This window comes from Homarus americanus, unplaced genomic scaffold (genome assembly GCF_018991925.1).
Source record: "Homarus americanus isolate GMGI-L3 unplaced genomic scaffold, GMGI_Hamer_2.0 scaffold55499, whole genome shotgun sequence".
NCBI classification, from domain to species: Eukaryota; Metazoa; Arthropoda; class Malacostraca; order Decapoda; family Nephropidae; genus Homarus; species Homarus americanus.
In genome coordinates, this window is record NW_024716387.1 from 15302 (window position 1) to 33586 (window position 18285).

Below are 18285 nucleotides of genomic sequence, written 5' to 3' on the forward strand. Positions count from 1 at the left end.
GAACTGTGACAGAGTTGTGACCTTGAACTGTGACCTAGATCCGTGACCTAAACCCGTGACCTAGAGCCGTGACCTTGAACCGTGACCTAGGGCTGTGTCCTAGAGCCGTGACCAAGATCCGTGACCAAGATCCGTGACATATATCCGTGACAGAGCCGTGACCCTGAGTCGTGACAGCCATGACCTAGAGCCGTGACTTTGCATCGTGACCTATAGCCGTTATTTAAGAGCCGTGACCTTTAGCCGTGACCTAGAGCCGTGAACTAGAACCGTGACCTAGAGCCGTGACCTAGAGCCGTGAACTAGAACCGTAAACCTAGTCCCGTGACCTAGAGCCGTGAACTAGTACCGGAAACCTAGTCCCGTGACCTAGAGCCGTGACTTTGCATCGTGTCCTATAGCTGTTATTTAAGAGCCGTGACCTAGAACCGTGACAGAGCCGCGACCTTTAGCCGTGACCTAGAGCCGTGCCGTGACCTAGTCCCGTAACCTAGAACCGTGACCTTGAGTCAGGACCTACATCTGTGACCTAGAGCCGTGAACCTAGTCCCGTGAACTAGAACCGTGACCTAGAGCCGTGACCTAGAGCCGTGAACTAGAACCGTAAACCTAGCCCCGTGACCTAGAGCCGTGAACTAGAACCGGAAACCTAGTCCCGTGACCTAGAGCCGTGACTAGAGCCGTGAACTAAAACCGTAAACCTAGTCCCGTGACCTAGAGCCGTGACCTAGAGCCTTTCATATATACTCACATAGCCTTTATCACTTCTTAATTCAGCAGCATTACACCCACCTACCAAGTTTTATTACATCTATCCAGTTCACTTTATTGCAACCTTCTTCAAAATTATATTAAATATCGACGAATATATAATCTAACCTATAATCTAACTTTGATGTTAGCCGTTGAAATCCGTCTTAAGGTAATTTAATTCCAAACAAACATACAAGGAGTGACCCCTCCTCCCCCCCCCTCGCACACTGTAGATAAATAAACGCTTTAACAACATTGAAAAATAATCCACATAAATCACGTCACAACAACAATGGCTGGACGTGCATGTCAGGGGCCGGATACTCAAAACACCTCATAAGTTACGTTTTTCAGCATGATACAGTACCATATATTGTGGAAGCCTTACAGTACCATAAATTTAGCATACTCAAAATTTAATTATGGCTCCGTAAGACTTCCGTAAGTTCTCGTAACTCTAGTGTTTACCCTGTAAATTAAGTTCTCTTGTCGGACGGTAGATGTCAGTGTAGATGCTAGTTGGCCAATCAACGCTCAGTTAACAAAATCATCAACCAATCACAAGAGAAGGAGAAATCAGCTGAGAGCGACGCACGTAATATTATTTTGTAAACATGGAAGGACCACCAGCCAAGATGAGACGGCCTAATTTCAGTGAGGCTGAAGTATACGCTCTTGTGACTGAGGTAGCCAAACGAAAAGAAATGATTTTAGGGAAGTTGGACTCAAGTAGTTGTACACTTCAACTCAAAAACCAGCCTGGGGTGAAGTGTTAAATGCGGTGAATGCTGTTGGTAGAGTCACCCGCAATGTTACTGAAATTCGGTGGAAGTTTTCTGATCTTCGTGTTAGCGTTAAGAAAAAAGCAGCACAAGATAAGAAATATGCTGGTGGAACAGGTAAGTCATAATATTGTTAGCGTGGTTATTGATTGACAATATGAAACAAACTTAACTATGGTTTTTCTGAGGCTTGGTACGATTTTACGTGTTTGTAAACTCAAGGAAGTAAGTAGTGTGGTGGCTCTCCATCGTGAATGAATACACATATTTTCCTTATATGACCACATTCATTAAAAGAAATATCGTTCTTCGAAGTTTTCCGTGTGAGTAAATAGTAAAAACTTTACCGTTCAACCTAAATTTTTATTTTCTTTTTACGTGGATTAACCAACCCAGGCACAGTCACTGACCCACTTCGGGGCCTGTAATAATAATTCTTTAGTACTATTAATAAAAATACCTCTTTATAAATAATAATATTAATAACAAATAACCATAAATGCCGAAATGAAAACACAAAAAGTGAGAATCAATATACAGTATGTATGTTGTGTTGTCGATATTACGAGAAACAATTGCGACCCTGCAATTGTGTGTAAATGACACATTTAGTCAGATCAGCAACCTTAGACTTGCTCCTAATTTTCGTGATGCCATATGGCAGCAGGGTCTACCATTAGACAACACATTATGCTTCCAATATCTTCCCACCCGGTAGTCAGGGAAGTCTGTACTACTGTTAATAATTTCCCCACAACTTTTGGATTTTCTTATTATACCTATCATCTAGATTACACAATTTTAAGACACACTTGTCATTGTGTCGCAACTGACGTGGAACAGAGATAGTTAATATGAGTTTGTGTGGCAGGGCGGCGGAGGCCTCCCGTTGGTAAAGGAAGCTAGGTTAGGTAGGTTTGGTTACTGTTATAAACTACATATTAATAATTACGTTATTTCCGACGGTAATGAAGGTCATAATGTATAAGTTGCCATAGAATTCCGTTTTTTATGTCGTTAATTTTCATTCATCAATAGATTTATATTCATATTTGATATACATTAATATGTAAATTTTACTTTGTTAGGCTTATAGGCAAGGATGTTCTATCCTATGAGTTTACAACTAATACAGGTTGAAAATTTCTGGCTGCGACTATTTTTTTTGACTTATTTTACCATTTATTGTTTGTTACCTTAAATCTAATTAACTTTTGACATAGATAAAGGAGAATTTTTGTGGCTACAGCTACAATGATAGGTTAGGTTATAATGTTTGGAACTATTTCAGTAGATTCCTTTGTAACTATGATTTCTGCCAAATATAACATAGTTAGCGTATAGTGTATGTAACCACAGCTCACAGTAAGACAGTTATTATTTATATTTTCTCTTCAAGGTGGCGGCCCCCAAATTGAAATTACATACACTGCAATTGAAGAAGCAATTCTTCAACTATTAGATCCAGCCTCTATACAAGGATTCCAGGGGATGTTGAAAGTGAAGAACCTATTAATGGTAATTCAGTCAAAATACTTTTCCAACCCCCTGATATATATTTTGTTCTTTTCTGTCCTTCTTTTTATTTAAAAAAAACTTTTGGAGACATTTTTTCACATCTTGATTTGGAAATACTGTACAGTATACTGATTTTTTATATAATTTTGAAAAATAACAACACTAGTAAGTTGGTTTCATTTCTAGCTTGTTTATTGCTTCCCTAAGTTATATATTAAATGTTGTTATAACTCGTATGTTAATGGACAAAATTGAGAAGTGCAAATATAAGAAATTTAACGCCTAGTTGATATTTAGATTTAAAAATATTTTAAACAAATATATTTAGATGGTCAACACTATTTTTCAAACCATCATTTTTCCTAAAAGCTTTTGTATATTTGGAAATAGTGTAATATTTTAATTATACTCTTAACATAGACTTCAATCAACCTATTATACTACATTTCTTTCCAGAAGAAGAAAGAGAACCAACCCCCGGACCCTCAGGAGCTAGGTTTACAGCTACCGGTAGTTGTTTCCGAGAGGAATTTATGTTTCGGCCCGTTCAAGAGAAAGATGATTCTATAACCCTCATTCTGAATGAGGATATACAGGAACATGATATCACAGTACCCATTGTGCATTTAGAACCTGAAACTTCAGCACCTACAAACATTCCTGGAATTTCATCATCCGGAACATATGAGGTAGAAACATGTAGTTCAAGCAATACTCGTCAACCTATTGCTGCTACCACGGAACAGCGAAGTAGGTCTAGTACCCCTTCTGCCACAGCTGTTAGGTCAACTGTAACTGGTGATTCCACTGATGAAATGGGTTCATCTCCAATGCCAAGTACGATCAGAAGTGGCAGGAGGCCACGAACCTCTTCTGCCCGAAAAGATGAAGATCTTCTTCGAGAGATGCTTCGTGTTCAAACACAAATGAGGGACAGTTTTTTACAGCTTGTAGCGAACACCGAGTGCATTGCATCTGCAATGCTATGCATTGCAAGAGTTATGCAGTCGAAAAATCCTATCCAATGATGCTGTGTTTATGGTATGTGTATATGTAGTTGTTTACTTAGGTAAGTCCTTTACTTTTGGTAAATGTGATAATAGCGTAGTTGAAAAGTCATCAAACACTTATTATAAATTTTCCTTTGAGTGATTGTTATGAAGGAAGACGGCATGTTAAAAAATTGTGTAACTTTCACTTGCAGCCTATACTAGTCATGAAAATGTAACAGGAATATTTAGCTCTCCATAAGTTCATTAAAATCATGAAGTTAAGTGAAAGACACACATTTGTCAACTAATAACATGTGTTGCAGTGCTACTACGGGTAATGTTTACCCAGGTTTTGGGTAAAAGTTCCGACCACACTCAAAATTATATGTTTGAAAAGAGGCTCATGTACTTATTTTTATTTTTTAAAGGTTCCTTTATTTTGTAAGACGTAGTCAATTTCCAGTTCAACGAGTTTTATTTATTAGTTTGTAGTTTGCGAAGTATGATTCAAGTAGGTTGAAACAGAAATAATGGTGCAAATTCACCAACAGCCTACTGTAATCGCTGCTATTTAACACACATTAGTCTCCAAAGCGCAAGTTGTTGCATTGGTTCTTTCATAAGGATGTGCTGTCTCATGTTACATTTTATAGCTTAACAAGCAAAGAGTATTCTATTTTTTTCTTTATTACTTACAGTAGTACAGTATTGGGTTATAAGTTTCTTTTAATTTACGGGTATTGATGCAGGTAATTCTAGACATGAAAATTATACTGTATTCCATTCTTAAATCTAAAAAATGGCAACAAATAACAGTAGTTGTATTATTATTTCACAACGATGTGGTGACCCATGTCAAATTGTGTAGTTTAAGATGCAAACAGTAGCAATATTTTTTTATTGTTTCAATTTCTCAAATATGTTTTATGTAAGGATTTTTTGTTTCACAAACTTTAGTGCCTTTGGTATTTAGTAGTATTAAAAGTATACTGTATTGGAATCAAATTTGTTCAAGGATATAGTACATATACTATTAAGGTAAGAGAAAGGCATTTAATTTCTATAAAGAAGTTTATTTTATTATGTACAGTATATTGAAAATAAAAGTTAAATCAATGTACGCTTTATTCGCATTACCTCTGTATACTGCACTAAAAAATACTATTTAAACAGAGGAAAAATGTATTGGTGAATTGATATTTGATTTTAATTCATCCAGTAAACCAATTATGGACTACATTGGCTCTGACTGCTTGGCCTGTCCCTGCTACAGCTTCAGCTGGATTGTCAATCTCTCCATCATCGTCGACCATGTCGTGGGGAAGTGGTACCCTTCTCATTAAACAATAATTGTGAAGAAGGAAACATGCATTTACAATTTTGGCACATTTGGAAGGATCGTATTGAAGTGATCCACCAGAACGGTGAAGGCATCTAAATCGTGATTTTAGGACACCAAAAGTTTGCTCTACAACTACGCGGGTTTTGGTATGGCTGTTGTTATACCTAACTTCTCCAGGGGTTGAGGGGTTTCTGAATGGTGTCATGAGGAATGCCTCTAATGGGTACCCACTGTCACCTGGAATAACAGGAGTGATTAAAAAATAAAGAAATAAATGTACAGCTCAATAAGAAATATAATAAAAAAAAATTACAATGCCCTTGGGGGAATTAATCCCTCAGCCCACTCTTGTACCTATAAGCAAAAAACATATAAACTATATAGCTGCATTACCAAACAATGAGGCATAATGTATTTGCTTCCATATAAAAATAGCAATATAGCACAAATATTTTAACCATTTTTCAACAACCAACTGTAAGACAAATAAAGATATTAGGTGTGGGCCACTAATTATGTATGTGCCGTCAAGTGTCATAGCTTGGTTTAGGGAAAGTTATTAGGTTCAGCATAGGTTTATAAGGTCAGTGATGTCAAACTTAGTCGATATGCACGGTTAAACATAGCTGTAAAAGTGTACCGTTCCTTAATTCAACAAATGAATGATTTATCATGTACTGGGCAGTTAAGTAAGGTCCTCCTAGCATTAGAGCCTATGTTCCACCTAGTCACATTGATTAGCTGAAATAGGAAAAATCTTAACCGTGCCATTTAAACTTACCAATCAAATAATTATCACCAAAATCACCAGCCTCAAAGCGACGGCGAAGTAAGCAGTTGGCCCAGATGAAGGCGTCATGTTTACAACCTGGATACTTGGTGCTGTAGTTTGTGATCAACCCATCGGCATTACATACTACTTGTACATTGAGAGAGTGGTATCGCTTCCTGTTTACATATGTTCCTTCATTTTCAATTGGGGCTTTTATGGGTATGTGTGTTCCATCAATTGCACCAATGACTCTTGGAAGGTTTCTTATTCTGGCAAAACCTTGCACAGTTCTTGCTATTTGTACATTACCTGTTGGCATCTTTATTTCAAATCTTGCCCTTTCTGTGAGAATTTGGGTCACATCTCTAATAATTCTACTGACACTAGCTTGGGTAAGACCAACTGTATCACCAAGTATGAGGGCTTGAGCTGCCACCCTTCATGAGGGCCTGTGTGCCAGTAACAATTCCTTTTACTCTTATATATCACCATTGGTAGCGTGACGATAGGAGGCTCGTGGGTAGGTGTAATGATAGTATCAAGCAATAGGGAAGAAATAACGGTAAATACTGTAGGTAAATAATATACACAATTATACAAATACAAAGTTTATTTAAACATGAATATGAAATTAGAAGAAAGAATTGGTTTGTACTAACAGACGAAATCTATTACTAGGCCCTCAGGCTCAACATACTCACACCATTACTGGGTGGACATATTCAATACCCTTCCAACCCTACGGGGTGGACATACTCAATAACACAACTATGATAGTCACTTAGCACCATAAATACTAGGCAACTGCCACTACAACACTCAGTCGTCAGGAGTGATACTCAAGCAACAGCCATGGGGTCCAGCCACCATGGAGTACTATCCGACGAACTCTGGAGATCCCAGTGGGTTAATTCCACCACACAAATATAGCCCTACTGAGGTAGACACTCATCCACCAATGATGGGGGCTGGTAGTGGTGTGTGGCTTGGTGGTCCGGGGTCACCTCGTGGACCGAGCGTTAGGGCCAGACGAGCCAGCTATGGGGGCTATAGGTGGTCTGAAGTGTCTGACGGCCGGGTCTCACGTAGGTAACTGATCCTACTGGACCTCGGACATGTCCCCAGACATAGTGGATACAACATCCACGTTACAGACACGGCCTAGGCTGCGTTAGGGACCTGTATGGATGAAGGGACGGGCACTTACTAACGGTTAAAATGCCCGCGTGCCCTCACTCAAACCAGACCAGGGAGTCCACCTACTCCTATTCCGATGAATTAATTTACGGTACCCTCTGACGTTGAAATTGAGACTATGAACTCATTTTCATTCTCTACTATTATCTTCACTAACAATGCTCTGACTCAGCTATCGAAAGCAAAATTAAATTGATTACAAAGGAATGGATGGCAACAGGTCCCAGCATACAGCGTCTGCTCCCATAGACAAAGGCGGGGGAAACAGAGAAAACGGGGGACGTTTCCACTGGGGGACTCGGAAGGTTTTGTGGACGTTTGAGCGTAATATGAATCCTTAAGGTTTTCAGGTTAGCTCTTATCATGACCATTACAAAGCTTCCTCCTTCCCCAAGATTCATCATTATGCGGTAACGTTCAGAAAACACGTAAGTAGTGACATACATATTAAATCATTAATATAAAGTATAAATCCTCATACAAACATTGCACAAATTATATCAATAAAAATAGAAAAATAATTCCCTACCGGTGGTCAGGATTAGGTACAAGAAATGGAAATCTGTTAACATACAATTAGAATGTGACACACCTTCATAAAAAATATATTGGGATACATATTACAAAATAGCACCAAAAATAATAGCACATGGGGTTAGGTACATCATGTCATAATAATACTGAATGGCGGTAAATACATCATATCATATAATAATAAATGGTGTTACATACATCATATCATATAATAATAAATGGGGTCAAGTACATCATCATAGAATAATAATGATTTGAGTTAGATACCTCATATCATATAATAATAATAATAAATGGTGTTACATGTTACAAAATACACCCTCACATCGGTAGATAAAATGCACACTCAAAATTTCCTTACAGAACTCAAATTTCAATGTTCATAGATTATGAAAGTTTCTTTTACGCGATTGGTCAAATGCTGACAGGACACACTGAGATTTAACACAGATTTCTCAAGCTAGGACATAGACGAACGGACCCCATCAAGTCAAAGGAATGATTTGTTGCCCTTAATCTAAAGAGTTATGTCGCACTCGCGAGAGGCAGCACCCTTCAAGGGACTCCGAACGAGCGGGTATTCCCAAGAATTCAATGCTAACGAAACGGTCCTCATGAGAACACCACCAAACCAAAAACTGTCTGTACTTATGGCATTTGCCATGTAGAAGTAATAGCACCATATTTATATGCCCGAATACTCCCTGAAAGTCACGAACTCTACACCTATATACCAACAACCCAGCCTACATAGGACTTACCAACCAGAACTTGAGAACTCACCACTGGTATCTTTACTCATACTAGTAACAGATACCCTTCAGATGATTGCATAACTGCCAATCCATCTTCCAATCTCTGTCTTTACTGCAAATTGACCCTTCCTCTGCAAAATACTTTTAATAAAAAAAAATCATCAGTTCTTTACCTATCTCTTTTCCACAGTTACTTATAACTGATTGTGCACTTCATTATCAACCAATGGGGGTCACTTAAAGCTCACTGCTTTTAAAGATCCAGTCTCACCACTGGTTTTCTCATCCTTACGGGAAATCGGGGAGCAGGAGCAACTACTGTTCTCTCCTCATCCCGTATAGCATCTCTCTCATCAGGCTCTGATTCTGAGGAAGAATCATTAGGGGGAACCTGGATGTCATTTACATGGACAAACATATCTCTGTTGATACATCTTTTCACCTTTTCTGCGGCTCGTCGAATTACTTCTGTCTCATCTGAAAGGTGGGTTAACTCATACGCTGCACCATTACGTATTACTTCAGTTACTGTATATGGGCCCTTCCACTTAGCATTTAATTTTCTACTGGTACCTGGGATAGTAACTTCATCTCTCACCCAAACAGTTTCCCCTAGCTGTACTGTCTGATTGACTCTATCTCGGTTTGCTACGTTCCGGAATTCTCTAGACATTCGTTCAGAAGTTTCTTTAATTACTTTGTGAGCTTCTCTCAACCCTTCAGTACTCTCGTTTTCTATTATTGGTAACTCAATTCCCACTTGCCTCTGTGCATGCCGGGAGAAGAATGCGAAGTGTGGCTGCACTCCAGTCGTTGTGTGAACAGAAGTGTTCAACGCATATTGGGTCGGACCCAAGAATCGTGGCCAGCGACGCGGGTTATCTTCACACATTATTGATAAAATGTTCTTAAAAGTTCGGTGCATTCTCTCCGTGATACTGTTACCTCGGGGGTGGTAAGGCAAGGTAAAATACACTTGAATGTTAGTTAATCGACAGAGCTCCCTGAATTGTGCGGCAGTAAATTCTCCTCCATTATCCGCAATCACTACTGTAGGACTACCGAAGACATTAACAAACTTTTCAAATTCACGGGTAACTTCTTGCGTTGTCTTCGTGCGCAATGGATAGAAGTTAACGAACCTTGAGTAATGATCTATGATCGTTAACACATATCGGTAATCATTGATCCCGGAATGCATGTCCGTCAAATCCACCGAAATTCGTTCTAGTGGTTTGCTCACGACTGGTAATTCTTGCCAACGTTGCGTAAGTCCTTTAGTTCCCTTGAACCTTTGACACGTCTCGCATGATGCTACATAATCAACACAATCTTTACGATAGTTAGGCCAATAAAACAAATTAGCTACTCGGGTGATGGTCTTCCACCGTCCTAAATGACCTGAGGTGGCATTGTCATGCGCCAACTCTAATGCGGCTTTACGTAAATGTTGCGGGATTACGAGACAATACTTCAATGCTTTATCGAGTTGTTCTTTTACTAGGTACAATACTCCATTTATTACTTCAAAGCTATCAACGGTGGCCTTTGGGTACTTATGTTGCGGAATGTTACCTCCTGCTAAATACTGTTTTAACTCTTGCCACCTGGGTTCTTTTTGTTGTTCTTTACCAAAGTCTGCCTGTGTGAAACCTTCTAGTGTGGGAAATTGAGCGGCAGCATGGTCGTGCATGACTTTTCTCAAGGTTCTGACTGGTCGACTTAATGCATCAGCCACTACATTAGCTCTACCGGGTTTATATTCAATGTTATAAGCGTAATCTCTCATTTCTAAGATCCAACGGTTCATTCGCTGACTTTTGGTTTTCTTTCTAAAGACGGATGTTAGAGGTTGGTGATCTGTCTTAATTGTAAACTGCGTACCCCAAAGAAAATGATGGAAGAACCTGCACGCTAATACAATGCCTAACGCTTCTTTATCGGTGGTGGAATAACGAGTTTCCGCCGGCTTTAGCTTTCTAGAAAAATAACCCACTGGTCGTAAAGAGCCACCTTCTTGTATCTGATTAAGGGAAGCGCCTACGCAGAAATTGCTGGCATCACTATGCAGTTCGAAGGGTTTATAAATATCGGCCTTGACAAGAACTGGGTATGAAGCTAGTGCTTGCTTTAACTTCTGAAATGCTTCTTGACACTCATTTGACCATGCAAAATCAACAGTCTGTTTCGTTAATTCAGTGAGGGGGTAAGCTACTTTGGCAAACTCGGGAACATGTTTACGGTAAAATCCACACATACCCAAAAATTGGCGGACTTGTTTAACATTAGTTGGGGGTTTACAATCAGTCAAAGCCTGGACATTTTCTGGGTCAGGCTCAATGCCTCTCTCTGAAACTACATGTCCTAAGAATTTAACTTGCTTATGGCCAAATTGACATTTAGACAAGTTTAGTTTAATACCCATCTCTTCAAATCTCTCAAATACTCTGGTGAGTCTCTGCAACAAGGTGGGGAAGTCAGGAGCCCATACTATTACATCATCAAGATAGTTTCGTACCCAGTCTTCAACTGCTAATGGAGCTAATACTCGGTTTACTTCTCGCGTGAAAACGGCAGGACTAGCTGAGAGCCCAAACGGAAGGCGTGTGAACCTCCATAGATTGTACCCATCGCTAAAAGTTGTTAGATCTCGGCTGCTGTCGTTAAGGATGACCTGATAATATGCATCCTTCAAATCTAATGTGGCATAATATTTATTTCCTGCAGCTTTCTCTACTAATTCGTCAATTCGTGGCAAGGGTTGTATGTCGACCTTCAAATGCTTATTGACCGCTCGAAAATCTAAGCACATACGCTTTGAACCGTTGGGTTTTGTTACCAGAACAATGGGGGATAACCAGGCGGCAGTCGATGGTTCAATGATATTACGATCCCTCATATCTGTTATCATTTCTTTAATTATTTCTTTTGCTTTCTCTGGGTGTCTATACTGTGGTCCTCGGACAGGATTGGGGTTGGCGAGCTGAATGTTAGCGGGTATACCAGCAATTGACCCAATTTCATGTGGTCCTAAAACAAATAAGGAATCATGAGCTAGAATTACTTTCCGCAAACGTTTACGCATTTCTCGGTCTAGATGGTTCCACGGTTGGTTTCTAATTAACTCATTTAACTTCTCTTGTCTAGTGGTTCCGCCTTTTACTTCGTCACATTCCGGTATCATACTGTTGGAAATCTCTTGGACATGTCTTACCTTCTTTACTGTACCGTTGGGAATTCCGGCACAAATTACACAGTCAGAGGATGGTACTCTCTGATCAGCACCTACATTTACTTTTACTTGGTTTGATGATCTCCTCTCCCCTTCTGTTTGAATGGCTAGGTGATGAGGTGCACAAAGGGAGAATTCAGTTGAAGACTTTACTTTACACAATTTGTCATAGACCTGTTGAATATGTCCCAAGTGATTTCCCTTAGTGTCAACATACGAGATTATCTCCTCTGGGATTAACTCATATTCGCCAATGACAGTGCCAACTCTCAAATACACTGATTTATCGGTACAATTACTTACTGGCAAATATATACGTGAATCTGGCTGTACTCTAACACATATCTCTGGTTGTTGGTTGAAACTTTTATGCGTGAATCGTATGCTCAGAATTTGACCTATCTCTACTTTCACCTTGATGGATAAGATCGGTGCATGGTGGCCTCGTACAATAGTCTTCCTATCAATATGGAGACTCTTCAACTGTGGTGGACAAGGTACATCGGGCTTTAATGACAATCTATTGACGCATTTGATTCCTTGCATGTGATCTCTCATTACTACTTTCCCATATTCATGTGACTGGCCTGCCCAAATGAAAAGTTTCCTTTTACGTTCCCAGGTTACTCTAAATCTACCAAGGAGATCTGCTCCGAATAGCAATTCTGCATTAAAGTACTTATCATCCACCACAATAGCATGGTGTCTGACTTGCAACTGGGGGGTTACTTGTACTGTTATGACTACTTTACCTTTAATTTTTAGCTCATCTCCCGTAACACCCTGGTATCTATCTTTACAAGGTTTGATGGGTTGCAAATTCAAAGTCTTTACTAGGCTCTCCTGAATTAAGGTGGCTTCACTACCTGTATCTATTAAAGCAAGACAGACACGTTCATTTACAGTAAACCAAATGCAAGGAGACACATTGGAAGGAACCCCCTTATGTCAATATTTTGGATAGTGCCGACGGTTGGCGCGTCCAGGGCAGCGTTGACTGTTTCTCCGACATCCTACTTCCAAGCAATCCCAACATGAACGTGGGGGTGGATTTAAGGGGCAAGTAGAAGTATCATGATTCGGTGTTCGGCAATATGGACAGTAAGGTCCCTGTCGCTTTCCAACTAACCTTTTACGAGGACTTTCAAATAAGGCTACCGCGTGTTGATCTCGCTTACTACTGGTACCCCAAGCTCCTCCTGTTACGTTACCTTCGGCCCGACTGGCTCTTTCACTTATGGGAAGTTCTTGGGTCGCATGCTTGTGAACTGGGCGGATACCAGGATACCCAGTTCTGTTACTTCGCAGATAGATATGTCGGAGTTTCTCCAATTGTTCGGCCATCGTGTCTACTGGACAACAAGGGGAATAATAGGATATCAACTCCTCTTTCAACTGTTCTGGCAGTTTCTGGTACAATTTATCTTTCAAAGTTTGTTCTTCACCTTCCCTGGGCCCATACCGGCGGAAAATGGTTGTGAGAACTGATTTAACTTGGCCCAAAAAGCGCCGGGGATCATCTTCCAAATTGTACTCTAACCTCGCAAATTCCTGCCAGGCAACTTCCAGAGGGATTGGTTTCACAAACAACTTCCGCAAGGTGGCTTTAAGTTTATCCCAATTTTCCTCATCGGTGCCGAGTTCTACTTGGACCATGTCTTCAATCTGCTGGTCCATGCGGTCGGTAGCTACATACCATCTATCCCGTGAGCTAACTGCGCAATATTCTACTCTCTTACAGAATTTAGTTAAGATGTTGTCTGTGTTAAGACCAACGAGGTCGTCCAAGGACAGCCTCGGAACGTATTGGTGGTAATGGGGACCAGGAGGTCGGCTGGGTATATCGTTAGTAGGGGGCAAAAGTGGAACCACGGCAGGAGGGGGTACAAGTGGAACCACGGCAGGAGGAGGTACAAGTGGAACCACGGCCGGAGGAGGTACAAGTGGAACCATGGCAGGGGGGGCAAAAGTGGAACCACGGCAGGACGAGTAGGTACAGCCGGTTCTTCCCTCCGTTCATCAAGCAAAGCTTGTTGTCTCCTTATCGTATCCATAGACTCAGCGAGTTTAGCCCGAAGAGCTTGGACTTCTGTTGCTAAATCAACAGCGGCTTTGGCCGTCATGGTCCCCTTATTTGCGTTAGCATCTGCCATTGTGTTACAACAAATCAATACTATAACCCACTTTAAATACGATACATGCACAGGGCTCACTCAAGACCCAAGGACTGGTACGGATTTTCTGCAATACGACTAACACTCCATGCATCAACTATTCAAACTACTGTTCAGATTATTAATCTCCCCAAAGATAATATTATGGCATCAAAAATTCACTTAGACACTTTGCCATTCACAGACTCAGTATGGTGCAACACTGCGTGAACACTTCACGAATTTCCGTACTCACAATTCTGGGTCCATACACTTGTATAACATTTTCCATATACCGTATCACCATAAGGTCCTCACATATAATACTGTATTCTGAAAGTATACTGGCATTAGAGTTCACATAACATACGTTACACAAAATAATGACCCGTTAGCACCTGGTTAAAATAACTTTAAAATTATAGCGTATACATAGGAATATTAATAGTAGGAACTGTAAAATGCCCCGAGATATTAAGTAAATGGAATATATATCCTACCTAACACATAACTAAAGAATATGACAAGTACAGAATTAGCATCCACTTAACCTTTGCATATAGTGCAATGCTTCTGTTAGCACTCAGAATTAAAACACTGGGCACTCCCACGATGGAACATTTCACAACTAGTGCCACGGCCCAAACATGTATTCACTGTCTGTAAGTAATACTGAGTTAACAACAGAAAAAAATTTGGGCAGATTGTTACATATCAAAATTCTTCCACTATTAATGAACCTTATTCACACTCTACAAGTTATTGTTGCAGGTTTCCTTTTACTTTAAACAAGACTTTTTCTAACCTAACTCCAAGGTATTTCTTTGAACTTATTTCACTCTCTCTGCAAACCACCACAAAACGCTGTACCTCGGAAAAATATGGAACCAAATCATTAGCAATCTGAAATACTCATTAGTTACAGTGGAATGATTATTAAATACCCGTACAGAGAAATGGTTATAACTCAGTTAAAACTACAGTATCACAGTCATTCCTCCCAACTCGATACTATGTTCATTACATCACCATAGCTGCCACCATTTATGAGGGCTTGAGCTGCCACCATTTATGAGGGCTGCTACTGCCACCATTCATGAGGGCCTGTGTGCCAGTAACAATTCCTGTTACTCTTATATATCACCATTGGTAGCGTGACGATAGGAGGCTCGTGGGTAGGTGTAATGATAGTATCAAGCAATAGGGAAGAAATAACGGTAAATACTGTAGGTAAATAATATACCCAATTATACAAATACAAAGTTTATTTAAACATGAATATGAAATTAGAAGAAAGAATTGGTTTGTACTAACAGACGAAATCTCGTACTAGGCCCTCAGGCACAACATACTCACACCATTACTGGGTGGACATAATCAATACACTTCCAACCCTACTGGGTGGACATACTCAATAGCACAACTAGGATAGTCACTTAGCACCATACATATTAGAGCAACTGCCACTACAACACTCAGTCGTCAGGAGTGATACTCAAGCAACAGCCATGGGGTCCAGCCACCATGGAGTACTATCTGACGAACTCTGGAGATCCCAGTGGGTTAATTCCACCACACAAATATAGCCCTACTGAGGTAGACATTCATCCACCAATGATGGGGGCTGGTAGTGGTGTGTGGCTTGGTGGTCCCGGGTCACCTCGTGGACCGAGCGTTAGGGCCAGACGAGCCAGCTATGGGGGCTATAGGTGGTCTGAAGTGTCTGACGGCCGGGTCTCACGTAGGTAACTGATCCTACTGGACCTCGGACATGTCCCCAGACATAGTGGATACAACATCCACGTTACAGACACGGCCTAGGCTGCGTTAGGGACCTGTATGGATGAAGGGACGGGCACTTACTAACGGTTAAAATGCCCAAGTGCCCTCACTCAAACCAGACCAGGGAGTCCACCTACTCCTATTCCGATGAATTAATTTACGGTACCCTCTGACGTTGAAATTGAGACTATGAACTCATTTTCATTCTCTACTATTATCTTCACTAACAATGCTCTGACTCAGCTATCGAAAGCAGAATTAAATTGATTACAAAGGAATGGATGGCAACAGGTCCCAGCATACAGCGTCTGCTCCCATAGACAAAGGCGGGGGAAACAGAGAAAACGGGGGACGTTTCCACTGGGGGACTCGGAAGGTTTTGTGGACGTTTGAGCGTAATATGAATCCTTAAGGTTTTCAGGTTAGCTCTTATCATGACCATTACACAAGTACATGTTGAAAGGTTCCACTGGCGTAAACTCTTAAGGCAACTAACACTTGCGTGTGTATGGGAACAGCATGAGATCTTCTCGTTCTACGCCTTAAAAATGGATCTAACTCTTCACACAGTCTTAGAATTTCACATCGAGGAAACCTATAATATCTAATTAGATTTTCATCGCTTATATTTATGGGATCCAAAGGGTCCCGATACCTTCGTTCACGTCGTAAAGCTCGATCATGCAGATAAGCTACAACAAGTTCCATTGCAGGGTAACTGGAAAATGAGGTCCAAGTGTTACAGGATCAATCTGCAGGACAAAAAATTATGCAATGGCTTAGAAGTTTGTTACAGTATTGTTTTTATGTTGATACTAACTTATTCAAAGTTTTATCATTAGGCCTAGAATAGAAGGGTTATGCCTGTAAAAAACAAAAATTATGGCCTTAAGGTTTTGCCTGGCTCTTAGGGGTAAAATACTGAAAAATGCACGTGTTAAAATCTCTGTATTCATTTAAAATTGAAAGAAATTGTTCATTATGAAAGTAAATAAGGGTGTTAAAAGCATTTAAAAGACATCCTCTTGCCTCTTGTCTGTCACATACTCGCATTTGAAACTGATTTCTGGTAGGAACAGCAGCCTTCTCCGTTAGCCGGAATCCTTGAAACCCAGAACTTTCTGAAAGCCGTAATTGAAATTTTATCTAAAATTAATTCCCAAAGCATGATTTTGCAGGAAACTTACGGCTTAGGTAAATGACTTTCAGAGAGGCACATTTTCCTGAAAACTATGAGGAAAGTTTCCCAGATAACCGAGAAAATTCCGGAGATGGGGGATATATTTCTGGGTTCGAGAGATGATGTAATGGGCAATTGCAGGAACTACCGAGAAAATGTTTCCATTACCATAAACATTCTGGGGATGAGGGATATTTTCTTGATTTGTGATAACTGTCTCGTTAACGGGAAAACACTCATTCATTCACGGTAGTGCTCTTCACCAATTGTTCTGGCTAACAGAGATCTCACAGTAATAGGTGTTTTACCCCACTAGAATTTAGGTAAATAATCCCTTGCATAATGTTGGCCTGTGACAAGACACATAAGCTATACTAAGATAGCCTTATTCTGGGCAAATTCAAATAAATTGGTTATTGATAGCATAGCCTTGCCTAACCTAAATGACAAATCACTTCTCTTAAATTACTCATTTAGCTTAGACCCTGGTGTTTTCCTTTCAATGTTGGGAACATTTGGTCTGAATTGTCTTCAAGTTCATACAAGAAACAACAATTTAAAACCTGAAAATATATCGGATTAGCCGTAAATTTTCTTAAATTAATACTCTACCTATGATAATGTTCAAGGAAAGTCTGGAACTAGGCCTAAGGTAGCTGCTAGACAAAGTGTCTCACTGACGGCCTGATGCTCACCAAAAAACCATTACACACTCTCTAACCTAACCTAACATACCATAACATAACATAACCAAACCTATCTATCTAACCTATACCCTATTAGTATAATTTCTTATTTAAATAATCCTCATGTTCTAACTAAACTAAGTAGGCCCCATGTTTAAACATTTATTTGCCTAAGACTGAAAAAGCAGTTATATAGGCCCCTATTAATCAAGTTAATTGCAATCCATATTTTACACCTAATATCATTTAATTTTGGCTAGCCTATGGAAATTTATAGCCTTTCATGTTATCATACTCTATATACATAAGAAAATAGGCTAAGGCTATTGGTTGAATATTAGAAAAACAAGGCGAAGTCTTGGCAGGAATGTTCACTTGACCTCATATTTGGCTTTCATTACTGAGGGATATTTACGGCTATACAACATTAATAAGTTCTATCTGCAAGTTTACTCAGTCATAAAACATATTTTTACCCTAAGTGTGAACAATACAAACCTTCTATTTAGGTAAGAAATACTTTATAATGTGTAAGAAGACAAAAGATGCGTCTCTTCCAAACTGAGACAAATACAAACACTCAAGCCGCTTATTATACAACAAAAAA

General features: G+C 39.9%; 2 protein-coding genes across 2 annotated transcripts; one reads left to right on the forward strand and one right to left on the reverse strand.

Moving 5' to 3' along the window:
* The first annotated feature begins 1486 nt into the window (after positions 1 to 1486).
* Positions 1487 to 5161, forward strand: LOC121858133. Its single transcript, XM_042354361.1, has 2 exons — positions 1487 to 1652; positions 3510 to 5161. Exon 2 carries the CDS (start codon positions 3587 to 3589, stop codon positions 4079 to 4081), a length of 495 nt encoding a protein of 164 aa, XP_042210295.1. The 5' UTR covers positions 1487 to 1652; positions 3510 to 3586; the 3' UTR covers positions 4082 to 5161.
* LOC121858132 (putative nuclease HARBI1) lies at positions 5098 to 17176 on the reverse strand. The gene is made up of 4 exons (XM_042354360.1): positions 16860 to 17176; positions 16262 to 16564; positions 6169 to 6573; positions 5098 to 5624 (listed from the first exon to the last, which is right to left on the reverse strand). The coding sequence occupies exons 2-4, from the start codon at positions 16518 to 16520 to the stop codon at positions 5257 to 5259; spliced, it is 1032 nt and encodes a 343-aa protein (XP_042210294.1). The 5' UTR covers positions 16521 to 16564; positions 16860 to 17176; the 3' UTR covers positions 5098 to 5256.
* Positions 17177 to 18285: the final 1109 nt, after the last annotated feature.

Coding starts and splice junctions, on each gene's coding strand:
- LOC121858133 (XM_042354361.1), top strand. CDS start 3,587: ATGTTTCGGCCCGTTCAAGAGAAAGATGATTCTATAACCCTCATTCTG.
- LOC121858132 (XM_042354360.1), bottom strand. CDS start 16,520: ATGGAACTTGTTGTAGCTTATCTGCATGATCGAGCTTTACGACGTGAA. Junction 6,574..16,261: donor TGGAACCTTTCAACATGTAC/TTGTGTAATGGT, acceptor AAGCCCTCATAC/TTGGTGATACAGTTGGTCTT. Junction 5,625..6,168: donor TGGTGATAATTATTTGATTG/GTAAGTTTAAAT, acceptor CTGTTATTCCAG/GTGACAGTGGGTACCCATTA.